Source organism: the organism of the source record quoted next, unplaced genomic scaffold (assembly GCF_019419815.1).
Source record: "Pyrus x bretschneideri cultivar Hongxiangsu unplaced genomic scaffold, Pyrus_bretschneideri_v1 Contig9, whole genome shotgun sequence".
Lineage (NCBI taxonomy): Eukaryota > Viridiplantae > Streptophyta > Magnoliopsida > Rosales > Rosaceae > Pyrus > Pyrus x bretschneideri.
In genome coordinates this window covers 6,716,081-6,736,581 of record NW_025999831.1, presented here as the reverse complement: position 1 = coordinate 6,736,581, position 20,501 = coordinate 6,716,081, and the positions used below count along the sequence as shown (strand labels likewise).

Sequence of the window (20,501 nt, the reverse complement as noted above, 5' to 3'; positions counted from 1 at the left end):
CTCCAATTCTTCAGGGAAAAACACCTTTTGCAAAACTTTTCCATAAGGAACCCAGTTATTCTCATTTAAGAGTCTTTGGTTGTCAATGCTTTGTATCCACACATCCAACCCGTCTTAGTAAGTTTGACCCTCGATCAACGGAGTGCATTTTCCTTGGCTATCCACACGGTCAAAAGGGTTATAAAGTTTATAACTTGACAACTAAGAAATCCCTAGTTTCAAGGGATGTGGTTTTCTTTGAGAATGTTTTTCCTTTCCAAACAAATTCGGAGTCTCCTCCATCCTCCAATACTGATTTGTTTCCTTCTCTAACTCGTCTAGCCCATTATGATAATCCTTCAATATCACCACTTCCTTCTTCCAATCCCACACGTCACTCTCCACCTACAATCTCTCACAATCCCCCGTCTTCCGCTGACCATCATCATAATCACTCTCCTTTCACGTCTCTCTCATCTTCAGAACCTGTTTCCTCTAATATCAACCTTCCTAACTTGGACCCAATCTCATCTGATCAGATTCACTCACCTTTGCCTCCTGCCCAGTCTCCACCACAACCTCGCAAGTCTTCTCGCGCCACGAAGCTTCCTACCGCATTGCAGGACTTTCACATTGATGCGGCCCTCCCCTCACGTCTCGCCCCGTCATCTTCTTCGGCTGAGGTCACCACTCCTGGTACGGCTCATAGTCTCTCCCATGTTCTTTCTTATGCCAACCTTTCTTCTCCTCATCGCACCTTTACTACTAATATTACCCTGCAAAGAAAACCTACATCTTTTACTCAGGCAGTTAAAGACCCCCAGTGGCGAGAAGCGATGCGGCTCGAGGTTGAAGCACTGCAAGCTAACAAAACCTGGAGCTTAGTTCCACCACCGGCTCACAAACGACCAATCGGTTGTAAATGGGTGTACAAAATCAAGTACAACCCCGATGGAACCATTGAACGCTATAAGGCCCGGTTAGTGGCCAAGGGTTACAGCCAAGTGGAAGGCCTTGATTATAAGGAAACGTTCGCGCCAGTTGCTAAGCTCTCCACCGTTCCAGTGTTGCTCAGTATCGCAGCTCAACAAAACTGGCATCTACACCAACTAGATATGAATAATGCGTACCTGCATGGAGACCTCCATGAAGATGTATACATGCACCTTCCTCCTGGCTTCGAACGAAAGGGGGAGAATAAGGTCTGTCAGCTACACAAATCATTATACGGCTTGAAGCAAGCCTCCAGGCAATGGTTTGTGAAGCTCTCCTCAGCCCTCAAGTTAGCCGGTTTCAAACAATCATGGTCTGACTATTCCATGTTCGTCCGAAGCCATCAAGGTATCTTTACAGCTTTATTGGTTTATGTGGACGATGTAATTCTCGCAGGGAACAGTTTAGATGATATTATGAGGACCAAAAGCTTTCTATCAAGCCACTTCAAACTGAAGGATATGGGACAGTTGAAATATTTTCTTGGGTTGGAAGTAGCGAGGTCCAAGCATTGCATTGCATTAAGTCAAAGAAAGTATGCATTGGAAATACTTGAAGACACAGGATTCCTTGGTGCAAAACCTTCACGTTTTCCAGTTGATCAAAATATAACTCTGACACAAGGAGATGGAAGACTGTTAGAAGACGCATCTCAATATCGAAGACTTGTTGGACGCCTCATTTATCTGACAATCACAAGACCGAACCTCGTGTATGCAGTTCATATACTTAGTCAATTCATGGATAAACCAAGACAACCTCACTTAGATGCTGCTCATAAGGTGTTGAGATACCTCAAACAGACGCCAGGTCAAGGCATTTTCCTACCTTCAAAAGGGTCATTGGAATTAAGAGCATATTGTGATGCGGATTGGGCACACTGCAAGGACACTAGAAGGTCAATAACGGGTTATTGCATCTTCCTTGGACATGCTCCCATTTCATGGAAAACAAAGAAACAAAGTACGGTCTCACGTTCGAGTGCAGAAGCTGAGTATCGTTCTATGGCCACTGCTTGTTGTGAGATCACATGGCTGCAATATATTTTAAAAGACTTGAATATTCAACATTTGCAGCCAGTCAAGTTGTTCTGTGATAACAAGGCCGCAATACACATAGCATCTAATCCTGTGTTTCACGAAAGAACCAAGCATATAGAAATAGACTGCCACATTGTAAGAGAGAAAGTGCAAAAAGGATTGATTCAAATAGAACATATAAGAACCAAGGAACAACCAGCAGACATTTTTACGAAGCCCCTGAGTTCAAATCAGTTTTCAACATTGCTGGACAAGTTAGGAGTGATCAATATCCACTCTAACTTGAGGGGGAGTATTGAAGGAAAGAATCACAACTGATCACAACTGATTTGGTGACATCCTGTAATTGCTGTCATTAAGTCAATTTACCTAGAATAGGTCCTAGAATAGTGGATCGTATCATATGTAAATTGTATATATAATGCAAGTTTTTACACAATGAAATATACAGATATTATTCTCATTATAAAATTCTTCATCATCAGTACCATTATCTGTCACCATACGTGAACTTTTACGCCACAAGGTATGCAGTCTGTTGCTTTAATTTCTTCTCATTTGGATGGAGGATTGGCAGACACTGATAGATGCTATCTATGGTTATGTGCTTAACATATCATGTATAGCATGTGTTTTGTCAATTGTGAAGCACACAATTTTAACATATCTTGAATGCGTTTCCTTATTTATAATTTTTATAGTTGATTTTTTTAAGCACAAGGGTAATATTGGTAGTGAATATGTATAGCATGTGTAGTGTCAATTGTGAAAGATACAATTTTAGCATATTCTGAAAGGTGTTTTTTGGGGGGTATTAAAGAGAAGATTGGTAGCGTATACACATCCACATCAAACCTTCATTATGATAGTTTTCATTCTCAGTTGATGGTTTCAAATGATATTTTTATTAGTCCAACTTGATCAACAATGACAAGAGTTCCTCATTCTGGAAGATGAAAGTTATAAATATTAAGGTCACTTACCTGAAAGGACATGACAGAAATGAATATTTTCTGGCTATTCAAAATCCTCTAATTAAAGGGAAAATGAATATAGTAAAATTGGCTAGGTCTTTTTCGACTAATCAAACATTGCAGTTTGGAACTTCTCTGACCATGCATAGTGTAAGTATGTAACCTGAATCCAAATTAGGGAAGGAAAGAAATGCTTAAGCTATGTGCGGTCAGAGAGGTTCCAAAATGCAGTGGTTTAATAATTGGGGATGGTTCATCAAACTGGTTTACTCCTTTGTTTGGTTGAAGCTTTCTCTTGGTGCGTGTTGATTGAAGTTGATAGTCATTTTATTGTAATGATTGTTATTTACAACTTTGTTTTTCTTTTGCTTTTTCTGTTCATAACTGTTCTTGATCATTTGAGTAAGCTATCAGTCTGATGACCATTCTGATAATTTTGAGCATTTGAGGTAATTATGAAGGTTCCAAATGAATGCAATGAACTAATGTCACAGCTCTTATAAAAAATAGAATGCAGGCAATGAAGCATTTTGGTCAGGAAGCTATACAGAAGCAGTGGTGCATTATACTGTTGCTTTATCTAGCAATGTTGGATCTCGCCCCATTTTCAGCTATCTGTTTGTGCAACCGCAGTGCAGCACATCAAGCATTGGGTCAAATTACTGATGCCATTGCAGACTGCAGTCTTGCCATAGCTCCTGATGGCAATTATGTAAAGGTATGCCATGAAAGTTCATTTCAAAGTAAATACAGCATAAGCATGTGTGGGTAAACTAAGAATGAATCTGCCCTTTCCTCTTTGATGATAGGCTGTCTCCTCACAAAGACCCTTTCTTTTACCTGATTTCTAATTAGTAAATTTCAATATACCAATCCACTAAACTTTGACAAAAATCAGTAAAAATAATTTTATTGGAATTATATCAAAAAACAAATAAAAATAAAAATCATTATACTCATTTTCCGTTTTACTTTAAGATAAAAAAAGAAGAAAACTGCAGTTCTAATTTTGGCAAGAATAATATCTGATATTCCAATTAATTGTGCCAAATGTAATTTGTTCAAGCTACAATGTGTGCAACTAAGTCCTGAGCCCTACTAGTTAATTATGTGATATTCCAATTGATAGTGGTTTTCCTAATTTTGGCAAGAAATCAGTGTATTCTGTTAAGTGTTAGCTGTATTCATACGTGGTCATCCTGAGCACTACTAGTTATAGTTTACGAGAACCATCATGTGAGTATTAATAGTCTGAGCTTCTTAGCACTGAATTATACTTAACTTGAATTAGATCCTCAGTAGTTTTGTTTCTGATTTTCTTATAACAGGCAGTTTCTAGAAGAGCCACATTACATAAGATGATACGAGACTATGGAGAAGCGGCTAGTTATCTCCATAGACTTGTATCCATTCTGGAAAACCAATCTAATGACATGGCCAAAGAGTCTGGCTCACTAGGTAGATCCAGTGGCAGTGAAAAAGAATTACGTGATGCTCATCGACATACGCATCTGATGGAAGAAGCTAAAAAAGGAATCTCCTTGGATTTTTATCTCATTTTGTAAGTTCCTAGTATACTAATGCCTTCACAGCTTAGTAATTTATTACCTTGCACATATGATGCTAGAAGCCTTGTGCATTCTTCCTGAATCAGTTACAATACAGTTAGCATTTCATAAAATATGGACTGCTGTCAACAAATTTAGGGTTCTAAAAGTTAATGAAAAGATAAGACTGATTTTGTCAAATGTAATTAGGATAAGAAATCTCTCATTATTCTTAACAGTTAGATCAAGGAAAAAGTTATAGATCGAAAGCAGGAAACTCAAGGGCAGTTTCGAAAGCATATTGACACTTCTTTTATAATGATGCTAAGAAAAAGGATAAACTTATGGATATTCAAGGGCGTTTCAGCAAAAAGAAAACAAAGACATGATGGATACAAGAGCAATTATATTTGCTGAGCATACATCAATTAGCATCGTAGAGAACTTGTACTACATCAGATGGTATCTATGCATTCTTGTGCATTCATGTACAAGTAAAAAAAAATGTTACAGGTGTGATTCAAGTTGTTTTAAAACAGAACTTAGGCAGTCTCCGATGATTTTGCCAAAGATCTTGTAGTGGTTTGAAAGTCTTACTTTGCTATATGCTTGTGGGACGAAAGTTTTACAGTGCCAACGGCAAAATAATCTGGAGGAATAGTCTGTATTTGTGACAATTACATTTTAGGCCTACTTGGTCTTTGATTGTGCGTCATTCCATGCCCAGATGTTGGAGTCTGTTACGGCGCTAATAGTTTTATGGTCAGATTTCTATGTAAACAAAAAAGGCTTAGTTGAGTTTAGAATGTTATGCCTATTTTCCTGTGACTTTTTTCCAATGAGTTCTTAATATAAATCTCAATGCCAGGGGAATTAAGCCATCCGATGAGAGTTCTGATATTAAGAAGGCTTACCGTAAGGCAGCGCTGAAGCATCATCCTGACAAGGTTATAAACTTTTATACCTCCTGTTCTTGTTTAAGCTGTGTTTTCTGTACATTTTACCCTGACATTCTATTCTTTCGGATCTTTATGTTTTTTGGTCGGATTTAGGCTGGCCAGTTCGTAGCAAGGAGTGAGGGTGGAGATGAAGGGCAACTCTGGAAAGAAATCTCTGCAGAGGTTCACAAGGATGATGACAAGCTCTTTAAAATGATTGGAGAGGCATATGCAGTGCTTTCGGACCCTACGAAGGTTTTTCCCCCCATGATCTGCGCTAATTGATAGTTATTTACTTTTAAGAGAAACATATTGATCATTGCACTACAGATTTAATTTGAAACATTTTATATAGGATACTTATTGATCTACCAGCTTTGCCAATATTTATTATTTGCTTTTTTCAGGCATATTCTGCCCTTCCTTATCTTTAATAGTGACCTTAGCTTCCTTTGATAAACAAATTTCGGCGCTCATTTTGAAAACTTCATAGTTGCTGAATTACCGATACAGAAACTGCAGTTTAAAAATTGTGACTCACTCTTGAAGATTATTTGTTTTGCATATTTTTTTCCCCTTTCAAATTGGTCATGTTTTGCTGTAATGTAAAAGGTTGATACCAAGTTGAAGCAAAGTTTCGTACTTTTGACAATTGAAGATCCCCGTCCAGCATGACGACTGAAACAACATTCATTTTTATAACATGCCTTGATTTTTGTAAATTTTGTAGTAATTTTAGAGGATAGTATAGCTGGTAACATATCCAGTTGGAAGCAGCTACTTGGTTTGAAGTACCGGTAGATGCTTCAACCAGGATTTAAACCATGCATTTTACTAAATTAAAACCTCCGTTCCTGTTTTTTCTCTGCCAACAGCGGTCACAGGTAGGATCTTCAGGAGGAGATGAGAAAAGTAGAATTTGAATGCAAGGAAAGCAGCATCTATAGAAAAGCTTCAGGTTTTCAGAGTCCTGGGTGCAGCAGTTATGGAAGACCTGATTTCCGTAGCTCTCCATTTGAGAGAAGCTCTGGTGGTCGGAACTATGGCAGGGAGAGTTGGAGGACATATGGCAATTCATATCCTCGATGGTAGAAAGCAACTTGTTGATTTGAGATTTTTGTACAAGTTCAGACTGCGTAATTCGAGTGGCCCTAGTTTCATAGAGGATCAATGGAAATGAGTTGGCTGCGAGATGCTCCGGTAATTACTTTCATAAGAGTGAATCTGACTGAAATAGTTGCAGTCTTCGAGCTGAAAGCCAGCTACAAATGTTGAGCCTGGTATCCATGTAATTCAAGGGAAAAAAGAGAAAATCTTGGTCTTAAAACAACAGCAATGTATAGTATTTACTACCATGGAAATACAAAAGACAGCACCTTGACCGTGCTCCAACGATACTCAGCGAGAGCTGCGATGATGGAAGAAGAGCTGGAATTCTTCGGTTTACACCCCACTTTGGTGGGAAACAATTAACAGTGTGGATAAATATTGTAAAATTTGTATTTGTTTGTAACAATTTTACAAATGAGTAGCCTTGTCCTTGTAGCTCAGTTTTCTGGTTGTGTTATCTGGAAAGGTGAAATGATTTTGCTTGACCTTTACGTTTCTTTTGTGACCGTCGGACTGCTCGACTGAGATGTTTATCTTATGTGAGAGAACGACCTAAAAATGTAGGAAACATTTGGTTGCAGTGATAAATTTAGGTCACACATGGTTACTTTTCAAGGTCCACGTCCTAAACTAGTTTTATCCTCATGGTCACTGAGGCTATTTACTAAGGTCTAATTATTCTAATTATCAGTATTTTAAAAAACTCGCTTCGGAGTGTGGTTAGACAGCCTTGGGGCAGGGCGGCAACATTTTTGCCTTTGTTTTGTGGGAGTGGGCGAAATACTCGCCTAGGCATCATAAGGTGTGCCTAGGCGGCTGAGGCACTCTTAAGGTGATCTCTTTTTCTTTTTAAGTTGTAGAAATCTAGAATTCTTTGAGCTGCATAACCTACCCAATGAAGAAGATGAAGACAACTAGGTTTTTTTTTTTTTTTTTTTTTTTACTTTTCATTTTTCTATACATTTTATTACCCACTAAGCTACATTTATTACCCTACTTTGCTGACATTTATTACCCACCATCTTCCTTTTTGTTCACTTTTAGTTTTTCTATACTTTTTATTACCCCTCTTTGTTTGACGTTTGTTACCACAATTTACTGATAATTATTACCCCACCATTTTCCTTTATGTTCATTTTTGTTATAGAGTTTTTGCATGGTATTGGACTTTTATATATTATATACAAGTTGCTGATAATTATTGTATCAAGACTTTTACCTGGGCATGGCTATCCAAGAAAGGCCTTACCCACGACTTCGCCTTTTAAAACATTGCTAATTATTACTATACTTTTTCCAGCTGAATTTTTGTAAAATTGTGAACAAAACAACTTGAATAAAGAACAAAATGTGAAATATGAAATAGACAGCTTGGGTAAGGAATTTTGTCAAATCCAAATTTAGTGGTTTCATTAAATGAGAGGCACGAAGATACAACTACGTTGGATACAATGCTTTGGAGATTTGGGCATCAAGGTATATTACGAAAGTAGGAGAAAATTGGAGCATGTGTTTGTATTTGGCTCAACTCAAGCGTTCGTCTTTGAATAAAAAATAAGTTGAGTATTGATCTCTAAACTCATCACAATAAGGAAGCAATTGTCTTTTTTTTTTACACTATCACTTTAAGAACTTCCGTCAAAAATAAAGAAAGGGGTAAATAAGTTAGAAGTGACAAAAATTCTATGGGTATTAATCAAAAGAATCATTGCTCCAGTTTGTCACGACATGGAATACAAATGGATTTATGATTCGGCAATAAACGAATACACTCTTCGATTTTCTTGTTAAACTACGACAATCCTAAATTGTAACCTCTCCATAGTTGCATTTTAGATCCAAACAAGGAAAATGGCAACAAGATCAGACGGGAACCTCTCCATAGGCACAAGCTCCAAATTAAATTACATTTTGATCCAACAAATCTCGATATGTTCCTGAACACAGCCACATTGCAAAAATTAAAAACTTTTCTTGTCACCCGGATAAAATTCTGAGAATTTTTGGATATCTAGGAAATGAAAACGAATAATTTCGGATAAAATTCACCGCCAAATTCAACGAGCAATCTGTGCCTGAGCATGTTCCAGGATCTGACCAACCAACTTGTAAGTACGCCCCGATAATGCCTTGGTGTGGTCTATCAGTTGCTCATACCTGGAAACATTGAAGTAATACATTTAAGAATAGGTCAAGAAAAATGAAACTAGGAAAACCTTGGGAAAACCAGGCAGCTAATGTTCAATGAACTTACACATTCGGATGGTTAGGTTCCATGATAACAGTTCCTGACTCCGAGTCAATCTTCGCATCAAGCTTTGAGCTCCGAATTAGATTCACAATCCATCTTTCAGCCTCCTCATAATTCAAGTTTAATTTCTCTGCAAGCACTCTGCCAAACCACAATTCTATTAGATTTATTATTTGTTGAAAAGAGTGAAGAAAGAAAGTTCCCTTTCTAAGGGCAAAAGAAATACGAAAAGTAATGGAAAATAAAGTCAATTAGGTTTGCCAAAAATTCTAACGAAAACTAAACACAAGACATCATCTGTACACTTCACATATGAAAACAAAAGGCATGCACCAAAATTACACAATAACGCCCTGACATTTTGAATCAAGTGAAAACCCTCACACACATTACTCTATCTCCCAAGCTCTTGACGACGGACAAACAAATATGTTGAGAGACCAGTCAAATTGCACCGAACAATCTAAAGACCTATGACTTTACCTGTGCCTTGTGACCCATACTCCTAAAAAAAAGTCTTAACAAAGATAAAAAAACCAAAGAAAAAGTGAACTCTGACATGACTTAATCAATTCATATACCACTTTGAATGGTGGATAGGAAGCAAAATAATGATGTCGACCAAAGAAAAAGTACACAACCAAATACAAAGAAGCAATTACTTACCCCATGTCAATGCGCTGATGTATACGACAGTATGTCTCAAAGATAAATAAACGAGCATTTTCAAGGAACTCATCCCTCAGTGGTACAGTAGAGAAATTCCCTTCTTCTACTCGTTTTCCAAGGAAAGGATCATTCAAGATTACCTACAGTGTCACACAACCACATTGTCAAATCAATAGTCATTGGCTTAGACGAAAGAGTTAATACAAATCAAGTTCTCAAGCAGGAATAGAGATACAGCAGAAGTCAAATTTACAATGAAACACTCATTTAAGTTACGCAAGGGTCGGAAAAAAGTGAAATTTGAATTTGAAACATGTCAAGGGTTATCAACAAGCAAGCCAATATGGGTTCAGGCGCTTACTTCTTCACACTCCCTCATCTTCTTTTGCGCACCATCAAAGTCATAATTAACATAAACGCAGGTCAAAAACTCTGTGATGGGATCTTTATAAGAATGCTGTTCCTGCTGAATAACCTTTATAAAATCCTTGAACTGAGGTCTCCTCCTCTTATTGACAATGAATGCAGTGGCTAAGTAACGCACAAGATGAGGAGCATGGGTTTGAATGGCATTCAGATACCTAGAAAAAAAAAAAATTAACATTTCTATCAGGAAATAACCATAAAATACCAAGTCACTTGGTGTTCGGTAGAAATCAATTTTCCACGGGATGTCTGTTATAATGCATGAAGCTTAAAAAAGCCATCCATACTGTCTAATACAGTGATCAAACCACTAAATTAATGGCATCTTATCCAAAAAGGCTACACTCCACCCAGATGTAAAATGCATTTACACATCAACACCACTAACTTTATGGCATCTCAACTAAGTAAAGCCATTAGGATTGTGCAGTAATAACCATATTCTTTTTCTTAACATTTTTAAATGCCTAATAAATGTATCTTGTTCAGGACAATATGCTGACACTACCCATTCAGTAGACGCAAACAATTATCAATGTTACAACAGCAAAAGCACGGGGTGTCACATTTACAGATCAATACCAGAGCAGAAGTAGCAGCACCATTAGTTAAAATAGAATGATGAAGGGTATAAATACATCAATTAGAACAAAAGATGATTTGAAAGTTCTAAGCCTTCAGGGCTAGACAGTAAGAAAAGAGATACATATGTATTCTGGGTTGTTTTAGTCTTTTAACAATTGGTAAAGCAAGAGGTAAATGTACAGTGAAAGCATTACAGTCAAATCAATAGGGGCAGATGACATACTTGTCCTGATTGAAAAGGTCAATGATCTGTGTTCTCCCGTTATCATGGTTGAAAAATATGAAGAGACTCCAGTGCATCAACCATATTCTATTTTGCACTTGATTCATAGGTGAACTGAAACTCTGCAACAAAAATCACCTACCTTTATATTGGAATTCCAAAGAATAAAATGCACATTTAAATAAAAAAGTCGGTGCATGAAGAAAATATAAACCTTTGAATCAATAATTTCTTTCAAGCGGTTAAGCTCTTCAAGGGCAATATCCCAGTTCTGCATCAATATCTCAGCCGCCAGCTTTCCCCACAATGCACTCAGATTCCTGTCACTGTTTGTGCACAAAGCCCTGTACTGATAGAGATAATCAGCAGCACCAGAGTAGTTACCACATTCAAACTGAAATTTTGCATACTGATACAACGCCTCGATCTGTTCTGGACCAATCTGTTCAGACAGCCATGCCAAGAGAGTTAACCTTATGCAAAACCTTGTTCAATAAAATTAATAAAAACCACACAAAAATTAGAACTTTTTCCATTTAAATAATTTGATATTTTTTCCAAGATAACATCTGTAAATCTTGCATATATTAACCCCGTATGCTATTACTCTTTCAAATTGTTTGATTCTAATCCTGGGTTTGAACAATTAAAAGGAAAAAAGAACTGGGGCTACCTGGTATCGGTCATTGAGCATCTGTAGATTGTACTGCTTGTCAGCCTTCAGCTCCTGAAACGCCGCGGCGTTCTGCAAGAAATTGACAAGGGGCGCTGCGACTCCTCCAGAGCCTTGAGGCGAGCCACCACCTCTACCCTCCTATCCACCATATCTAAATATCCACAGAGACAAATTGTCAAACACATAATGGATGTGTACACATGCATAAATAAATATACAAAAACACACATATAAACCTATAAATACATAATGGGTGTGTATATAATTCACCGTGGGGCACATCTTCGGTGTGATAGAGGGACTTGTGGATGTCCATGGCGTAATCGACCATGTTGGTCTTGTTGAGGAGCTCGATCTTGGACTTGAGGATCTGCTCATCTGGGTACATCTGCCGCTCCTGCAGGAATTCGAGGAGGGGAAAAACCAGATGCCGGTCTAGGTTGGGCGCCATTCGTGGAGTTAAGTCGTACTCCGCCATGGTCAGTGGGCGTGCTACTGGATTTGGCGGCGACAGCGGGAGGCGGAGAGACGGAAAGAAACACGAGAAGGAGGAGGGTTTTGATTTTCTAGGTTAGGCTTTTCTTTATTATTTTGTTTTAGCAAATTATGCTTTTCTTTTGAGAAGAGGCGAGCCTAGGCCCATATGTTAAAGGCATCTCGGCCCAAAAATCATTCCTTCTCCAATTGCAATTTGCAAATTTTGCATGGCTTTTTTACTTATCTGTAATCAGAATATAATAAGGATTTGAATTTATTACGGAACACTATTGTGTTCATAAATACTGAGGATGAAAATACAAGTGTGGCTCACACGATATTAGAAATTCAACTTCTTATTTTGATGGAAATTCATACTTAAGGGTAAAGTCGTATTATCATTGTTGGTTAGCTAGGATTGGCCAACCCACTTCGATTCAATGAATGTTAAATGAAAATAGACGTCATCATGCATATTTTTTCCAACTAAGATAGATGATCGATTAGTACCAAGCAAATTTATATATTTTACTAAGTACGCTTTTTAACCATTATCACAGCGCTATTTCAGCTTGCTCCTTCAATTTCGTTTATACAGCCAAGTTTCCTCGTCCATAATTGGGTAGCAAAACTACCATATATGCCCATTCACTTTAACACAATAAAAATTTTGACCCAAACAAAAACCCAATAAAAAAAAAGGATGTGATATCCACACACTCCATTTTACTTCTCACACACTTTTTAAATTTTCGACCATCGGATCGGATGAATTGAAGAAGATCAACAGACATAAATTATTAAGGGATGAGTGAGAAGTAAAATAGAGTGTGTGGATAGCTCACCCCTAAAAAAAATTATTTCTAAAATAATTATGCTTTAGTTGAATTAAGAATGGTGAATATCTTCTACAAAGAGTCATCCCTTGCATTCTAGCCAAAATCCTCTCAATTACTATGGACCAAAAACTAATTTATTCTTTTCATACAGCTTTCTAGACAAGTTACTCAACTTAGACATAATGCTTAATTTATTCCGCTGCGAATGTCATGCCATGCTTCTTGTTTCTCCGAATCGTCTCCTAGTGTTAGTCAATCAAGATTCGCTGTTGAGAGAGGAAAGAGCTTTTACTTTAGGTTAGGACGCTTTCGTCATTCAAGCAATTACTTTGTCAATTGATCGCACGATTACACATCTAGTCAACACAAAATGAACGAAAAAAGCATTCATCTTGGATTTTCTTCCTCAATTAAAATGTCTACCAATTGGTCCATATTTGGTCAAAGCACCACTTGAGAGGTGCACCATTTTTTCCAAATCATAATTATTCCACCGCTCAACAACAACATGCTTAAAATTATTATGATTATGCCTGGTTTAGTATTGAGATGATTCTGAAAAAAGCTGGTATCAAAAAAAGCTGGGAGCTGTTTTTGTGTTTGGTAAACATTCATCTTAGCTTTTTTTCACAGTTTTGGATGAAAAAAAGCCAAAAACAAGAAGCTGCAAAACCCAGCTTTGAGAAACCGGTTTTGTTTCATATCTGTTTTACATAAAAATTTACCAAACATTATAATATTTTTTTTTTTTCAAAAGCACTTTTACAAAAAAGTTTACCAAACATTTTGCTGCTTTATTTCACTTATTCTCACAGCACAGCAGAAGCAGTTTTTTTTCAAAGTACAGCAATACCGAACCAGCCTTAGTCTACGAGGAAAAATTGAAAGTCAATGACCAAATTTTTCAGATTTGGGAAATTACCTACTTTGATTCCTTTTTGGATTTTGGTTCCACCTTTGATCCCTCTCCCACAAAATTGTTGTTCTAATCAAAGTATGTAACCGTTGTGATAGTTACCAACTTACCGTTACTTACAGCGGTAGTTCCCAGTAGGTGTGAAGCCAAGAGATGACAGCACAATTAGCCGTTACCTCGTAAACATTAACAGAGCGTGGGTTAAGCAAAAGCCGCTAATTGCTTGCCATGGAAATCCTCAGTTGGTTTGAAAATTGCTTGCCATGGAAATCCTCAGTTGGTTTGAAAAATGCGCTATCTCTCTCTCTCTCTCTCTCTCTCTCTCTCTCTCTCTCTGTATATATATATATATATATATAGTCTTTTCTTCTGACATGCCACTTCCATCACCAAAACTCACCAAAACCCAAAAGAGAATATCGATGATCGTTAAAAGAGCACACAGCCATGACCAAACCCATCTTCTTCTTCTTTTTCTTTCTAGCTTCTCTCATCTTTTCGTCCCATCACTCCTTTTTCACCATTTGCAGTGCAGCACTTGAGGACTCTGATGAAGTTGGTAATACCTCTCTCTCTCTCTCTCTCTCTCTCTCTCTCTCTCTCTCTACACACGTACAAATTGTATAGTAATATGCTGGAAATGGGGGCTCCATTTGCCTTAAATATTTTGTCATGTGAAGTCATAAGGAACCCAGGATCAAGACAGGTACTTTGAAATTGAAGTCCCCTTAACAATATAAATAAGTTTTACTGATCCTCCATCCTCCATTGGGTTTTGGGTCTATAAAGGTACTTTTAATTAAGATTCTTATATGGGGTCGATCAATCAGGTAATGAGGCCCCAAGAATTCATTTTGATTTAATTGGATTTTCCTTATTGGTGAAAATTACCCATTGGTTATGAACTCTTATTTGACAAACTTTATAATATTAATGGAATTTAGTCATCAAAAGGGTTTAATTGCACCCTCACCAACGTTTTACCATTGTTACTTATGATTCCTTGCTGTTTGGTGAATAGACTTACCTTACCTACATTTTGGTACGTCACTGTAACATCCTGATTAATAATGTAATCTCATGTGAGAAAGTTCAAATGCATGACATCACGTTTTTTTATTTGGGATGCCACAATGATGTACCAGGAGTTAAGGTATATATTCCTTCTCTTGATCTCCATTGTCAGTTATTATCAATCTTATGAAAGTATTATTTGTTAATCAAGTCAATAATGCATCTTTAACATGTAGGACCAATTTTTAAAGTATGCATGTGATTCGATCAGAGGTGATTTAAATTTTTGGGTAACCTACTTTGGACGTTCTTGTTAGAAGGAGCTTACATACTTCAGGATTATTACGGAATCAACTTTTAGGTAGCAATTCATGTGCTTAAAACAGTCTCTTTTTGGCCATATGTGTTTTTGGTGTGCTTGGAGTTTTAGCTTCTCTTCTTTCTATCTGTCATAGATTAATTGAATTATTCTTAATTTCTTTCAAACTTTTTATTTCTAATTATTTTAATCCTTTTTTTTTTGTTTTAATCTACATCATCCAATATTTTATTTTGTCGCTGAAAGAAAATTTGAGAGAGAGAGAGAGAGAGAGAATGTAAATATGGGAAGTAGGCATATTTTGAAGTTTCATACACATTAATTGTGTGTTTACGTAACCGTAATCGGAATCAAATGACAGAGATGGATTCCGATTAGGAGTTACTCTTGCGTTTACTAAATATTAGAGAATAAAAAAAATATGGGGTCCACACAAATTTAGAATTCAATTCCTCCAAAGTGGAGGAATTGAACTCCTTGGATGGAAATAGTATTTCAATTTCGGGTGAAGCCCGAAATAGGGAATCAACTTGTCTTGCCCATTATGCCCTTAAATAATTTCTGAAGTTTCAGTTTCCCTGCCCACCCCTTCCTTGCTACATAGCACCATTCTGTCTCCATCTCTTGTGCTGGTTATGTTATCTTGAACTTTCTTCTCTCTTTAACCAGCCCATAAACAAAAGAATTCAAAATTTTCAAATTTTATAAATGTTCAACAAAATCAAGTGTATTAAAAATCATTATTGTCATGTTCTTGGTCATAATAATATAACTAATTTACTTTAAAAAATAATCCAATTAATTATTATATAAATAAAGGCATTTTAGTAATCATAGTGGTATGCATTTCAATTTCTGTGAACTAGTAAATAGTACAAATGAAATCAATACCATTTTTGTTTTGATTCCATAACATTCAAGTAAACATCTTCAATAAGAATCCAATTCTGATTCCTCCTCATTCCTACTTCTCCTCAATTCAATTCCTCCTCAATTTAATTCCTGCTATTTTGATTACGGTTAAGTGATCTAAGATGGGGAAACCCATTCTAGTTCTTACTTTGAGCATTAACTATTGAGAGAATGAATCTCACATCGGGGAGAGTAGGGAATTTGCATGAGCTTATAAGGAGTTGGACAATAACGTATTGTTAATTTATTTTATGGTGGAACTTTAACTTTATTCATTATTAACATTCTAAAACGTTTCAGTGTGGAAATGCACATAACATGTAGAAATAGTAAGAGAAGACTCTCGGAGCACAGTACCTTTGTGATGTAACTAACCTGTTTTATCATATATGGGCAGGTGATGAAACTGCATTTACTTATCTTGAAGGAACTGGTAAAGGACCAAAGAAATGGGGCCAAATTGACCCACAATGGAAAGTTTGTGACAACGGAAAAATGCAATCTCCAATTAATCTTCTTGACCAAAGGGTGAAGGTTTTCCCTAAATTGGGGAAACTGAAAAGGGAATACAAACCAGCTCCTGCTATTGTGAAGAACCGAGGTCATGACATCACGGTGAGCTACTCCGCACCTAAGTGTCTACTCTTTTCATTCTCCGTCTTCCATATTCTTACTCATAGGCATGATGTTGTTATTATATTTAAAATTTTTCCAATGACTTGAACTTCAATAAAAGAAATTGAATGTGTTGAAGAATTGACAGTTTTTAGTTGTTTTCAACATGAAATTGTTATCAGATGAGGTGGAATGGAGATGCAGGAAAAATCAAGATAAATGGGACTGACTATAGACTGCTACAATGTCATTGGCATTCACCCTCCGAACACACATTTAACGGATCAAGGTTTTCTTATTGTTTTTTGTGTTTTCTTTCTTCTCATTTTCTTTCATATTAGTATAACCCCGTCTTACTGCTGTTGATGTCTTTCTTCCTTTAATCTTCTTTACAGGTATGCTTTGGAGTTTCATATCGTTCATGTAAGCTCTACCAGAAAGATTGCTGTTATTGGAATTGTGTACAAATATGGTCGACCTGATCCCCTCCTTTCAAAGGTATATCTCTCTCTGTTTGCCTCTAACATTCATAAGTTTAAGGTAATGGACGTAAGCTCAATGCAACAATGTAGAAAAACTCAGTGGTTTATGGTTACGTTTAAATACTAGTAGGAGTTGTCGTGACACATATCAGAGAAGAGTGTATAATACTAGTAGGAGTTGTGGCTTCAATTCTTCTCATGAAACGAAAGTACAACAAGCCACGGAACTTTTGAAATTTAAGCAGCTATATCATTTCATTCTTCATGCCTGATTGTTTCCTGGTTTATTCACTTTATTTATTTATTTTACTTTGCAATCCATTCAATCCTTCAGCTGTTCCACCACATAAAATCAGTTGGAAAAGAAGAGGTTGACATAGGGATTATTAATCCTGGAGATATTAAGTTTGGAAGCAGAAAGTACTACAGATATATCGGTTCTCTTACCGTTCCTCCATGCACTGAGGGTGTAATTTGGACAATCGTCAAAAAGGTATTTCTCCTTGTAGCTCATCTCCTTAACCCTACTTGATTCCAAAGACTTGCTTGCTAATATTGCTCTTCTTTCTGTAGGTCAGGACAGTTTCAAGGGAGCAAGTGCATGCACTACGGGAGGCGGTTCATGATGTAAGTATTTGGAATTAATTCGGTTGAATCTAAACACATAATGATCACGAACTCGTTGTAGGGTTGATTATTTGATCCAGAACCTTGCGACTTGCTCGTTAAAATATTACACTTTTTCCTTGTTTAATCTCTGTGTTGCGCAGTTGAAGTTTAACCACGTGTTTGTCATTTTCAGGGATATGAGGCGAATGCAAGGCCAACTCAAGAACTGGATGGAAGACCAGTGTTGTTATACACTCCAAGGAATATTGGAGGTTCTGCTTAATTAGAGAGAGAGAGAGAGATGTGTTTTTCTTCTTTACCTATATATATTGTATTATACGTCAGCCCTGTGTTCATTGGCTTTTGGACCCCCCGTATGATCACATCCACATGATCGACATGCATATCTTCTCTGGCAATTTTTTGAAGAAAAACTATTTTCGCTTCTCCATTTTCTCCTTTTGCACTTCGATTATTATTGTGCGATTAAGTTTTCTCTAATGGTATTTCAGCGAGTGTAAACAACATTGAAACTGCACTTGTGTCAATACTGCATGCTTCTCTGGCAATTTGGTTTCGAACGGAAGTGTGGTTATTCGCAATCTTCATATCTGATACGATCACAATTCTGCACTAAGTTGAAACCGCTGAAATCGTTTGTCCATAGATTCCATACGGTACATGTATAATGCAGGCAAAATTATCTGCAACCCATGGCTTCCTTTTTGTTGGAACCTAAATTGATTCTGGTTCCAAGAATCAAAGGCAGCAAGTGAAGTGTTGCTGTAGAATCGAAGAAGAAAGAGGAAGAACAAGGGTTTCTATCCTAACTGCTAGTTTTTGGTTTAAAGCTTTTGGTTATGTAGTCAATTGACAAGTGTACACTCTAAATTAGATCACTTAAAACCCCAATGAAGGGCTAGGATTAAATCTGGAGAATGCCAGGTGTATTTTATAGTACAAATTTGTCTCCTAGCATATTTTGAGATAAGTTCGTGAGTTAGGAATGTACCAAAACCCTACAAACGTTCTCTATATAAATCAAAATATGGTTGATGCATTTGCATAGCCTTGTAGCCATCACAAACCTGCAACGCTCCTTATTCCTTTATTCATTCTCATGTCCCTAGAAATCAATAAAACAGTAAAACCAAAATATACAAAAGCAACAAAATTTATCATGGCCTTAGAGCCTAATTTTTTTTATCTTTCTTTATTTCTGGGCGTTCCTGTGTATTTTTGGTATTCTTGGGAACACTCAGATAGTGTTTGAAACCTTAGGAATCAAATATCAAGCCTGCAAATGAAAGGATCCAACAGTAGTGAGCTAAAGGCTCTTGTATTTGATGGTGAAAACTGTGACTTTTGGAGGATAAGGATGACTACTATCTTCAAGTCATATGGTCCAGTATGGGTTTGAGCTACTAGAGTTGGAGGTTGATGCTTTGGTGTACCTCACAGAAAAATAGGCTACCAAACTGAAGGAGAATTAGATGAATGATGCTAGAGCTCTTGGAATCATCCAAGGAGTTGAGTCAAATCTCATATTTCCTAGAATAGCAAATGAAGAAGCTACAAAAGATGCTTAGGATGTTTTACAACAAGAATACAGAGGAGACACTAAATTGAGAAAGGTAAAACTTCAATCCCAAGAGATTTTGAATATACAAGAATGAGGGGAAATGAACCTTTGAAAGACTATTTCTCTAGACCATTTGATGTTATAAACCAAATGAAAACTTATGGTGAAGAACTGCCAAATGAAAGAGTTGTCCAAAAATTGTCGATTAGTTTGACTAAACCTTATGATTCAATGGTGAGTGTGATTGAAGAAACAAAGGACACATACTCTTAGTGTGCAAGATGTTATGGCATCCTTGAGAGTTTTTGATCAAAGACTTGAAAGGCAAGCTGACACTGCTACTTAGAGAGCTTTGCAGTCTCTTAACATTGGGTCTAGTGGTCAAGCTGGTGCAAGCAAAAAAAATCACAATGGATGGGCAAGTTTAAGAAATAGGAAGGAAAAGAGTATCAAAACCCCAAACCTAACTATAGTAGTACCACCAGTGAAGGTCCTAAAACCAAAAAGTTGTGCAATCACTATGATAAACTCTATTTTGGAGAGTGGTGGTTCAAGAGCAAAGCCTAAATTTCACAAGTGCAACAAGTTTGGGCATCTCACGAAGGATTGCAAGTCAAAAAATGTACAACAAGTAAACTGCGCAAATCAAATGAAAGAAGAGGCAAATGTGTTATGTACATTCAATGCCAAAATTGAGAAAAGCAATGAAGTGTGGTATATTGAATGTGGTTGCAGTAAAAATATAACTTCACATGAGTCATTTCTTATTGATATTGACATTGTTTTCACAGGGAAAGTGAAAATGGGAAATGGAAACATTGTTAAAGCCACTAGAAGAACTCTAGTTACTGAAGCCAAAAAGGGGAAAAGATACATAAGGGAAGTTATGCTAGTGCCCAGATTGGATGAAAACCTACTTAGTGTTGGTCAAATGATGGAGCACGGCTATTTTGTACTCTTTGGAGGAACTATGATTAAGATATTTGACAACAGGTCTCTCTTAAACCTAGTAACTAGAATGGAAGTGAAAAATATAAACTTTCCACTTATTTTGAGATATCTTGAAGAAGTGGCAAGGAAAGCAAGTGTGACAGGTTCTATGAAGCTATGACACAAAAGACTTGGTCATTTAAATCTACAAAAACATGAAGTGATGTAGGGTATACCAGAATTGGATGACTGTAGTGAAAATGTGAAGGGTGTGTATTTGGAAAACACCACAGAGATCCATTTGAAGCTAGCAAAGCTTGGAGAGCAACTATGCCACTTGAATTGATTCACACTGATGTGTGTATGGTCCTACGCCAAAAATCAATGGGACCATA

At 36.9% G+C, this 20,501-nt stretch overlaps 2 protein-coding genes across 3 annotated transcripts; one reads left to right on the top strand and one right to left on the bottom strand.

The window, feature by feature from the left end:
* Positions 1 to 8,463: 8,463 nt before the first annotated feature.
* On the bottom strand, positions 8,464 to 11,904 carry LOC103953215 (eukaryotic translation initiation factor 3 subunit E). The gene is given in 9 exon segments (XM_009364953.3): positions 8,464 to 8,738; positions 8,836 to 8,973; positions 9,499 to 9,641; positions 9,863 to 10,082; positions 10,736 to 10,857; positions 10,950 to 11,177; positions 11,409 to 11,509; positions 11,512 to 11,562; positions 11,682 to 11,904. Coding segments are annotated over 9 exon segments (1,311 nt in total). The 5' UTR covers positions 11,890 to 11,904; the 3' UTR covers positions 8,464 to 8,638.
* Positions 11,905 to 13,587: 1,683 nt separating this feature from the next.
* On the top strand, positions 13,588 to 18,045 carry LOC103953214 (alpha carbonic anhydrase 4). Of its 2 annotated transcripts, none has more exons than XM_048576403.1 (7): positions 13,588 to 14,202; positions 16,286 to 16,503; positions 16,686 to 16,792; positions 16,899 to 17,001; positions 17,320 to 17,478; positions 17,564 to 17,612; positions 17,788 to 18,045. In XM_048576403.1, the coding sequence occupies exons 1-6, from the start codon at positions 14,091 to 14,093 to the stop codon at positions 17,609 to 17,611; spliced, it is 747 nt and encodes a 248-aa protein (XP_048432360.1). In that variant the 5' UTR covers positions 13,588 to 14,090; the 3' UTR covers position 17,612; positions 17,788 to 18,045. The 2 variants fall into 2 exon arrangements, with proteins under 2 accessions (XP_048432360.1, XP_009363226.1); XM_009364951.3 differs by having other exon boundaries at positions 13,594 to 14,202; positions 17,559 to 17,612.
* Positions 18,046 to 20,501: the final 2,456 nt, after the last annotated feature.

Excerpts from the sequence above, each read along its gene's own strand:
- LOC103953214 (XM_009364951.3), top strand. The coding sequence starts at position 14,091 with ATGACCAAACCCATCTTCTTCTTCTTTTTCTTTCTAGCTTCTCTCATC. Across the intron at positions 14,203-16,285 it reads TGAGGACTCTGATGAAGTTG|GTGATGAAACTGCATTTACT; the intron begins GTAATACCTCTC and ends ATATATGGGCAG. Across the intron at positions 16,793-16,898 it reads CACACATTTAACGGATCAAG|GTATGCTTTGGAGTTTCATA; the intron begins GTTTTCTTATTG and ends TCTTCTTTACAG.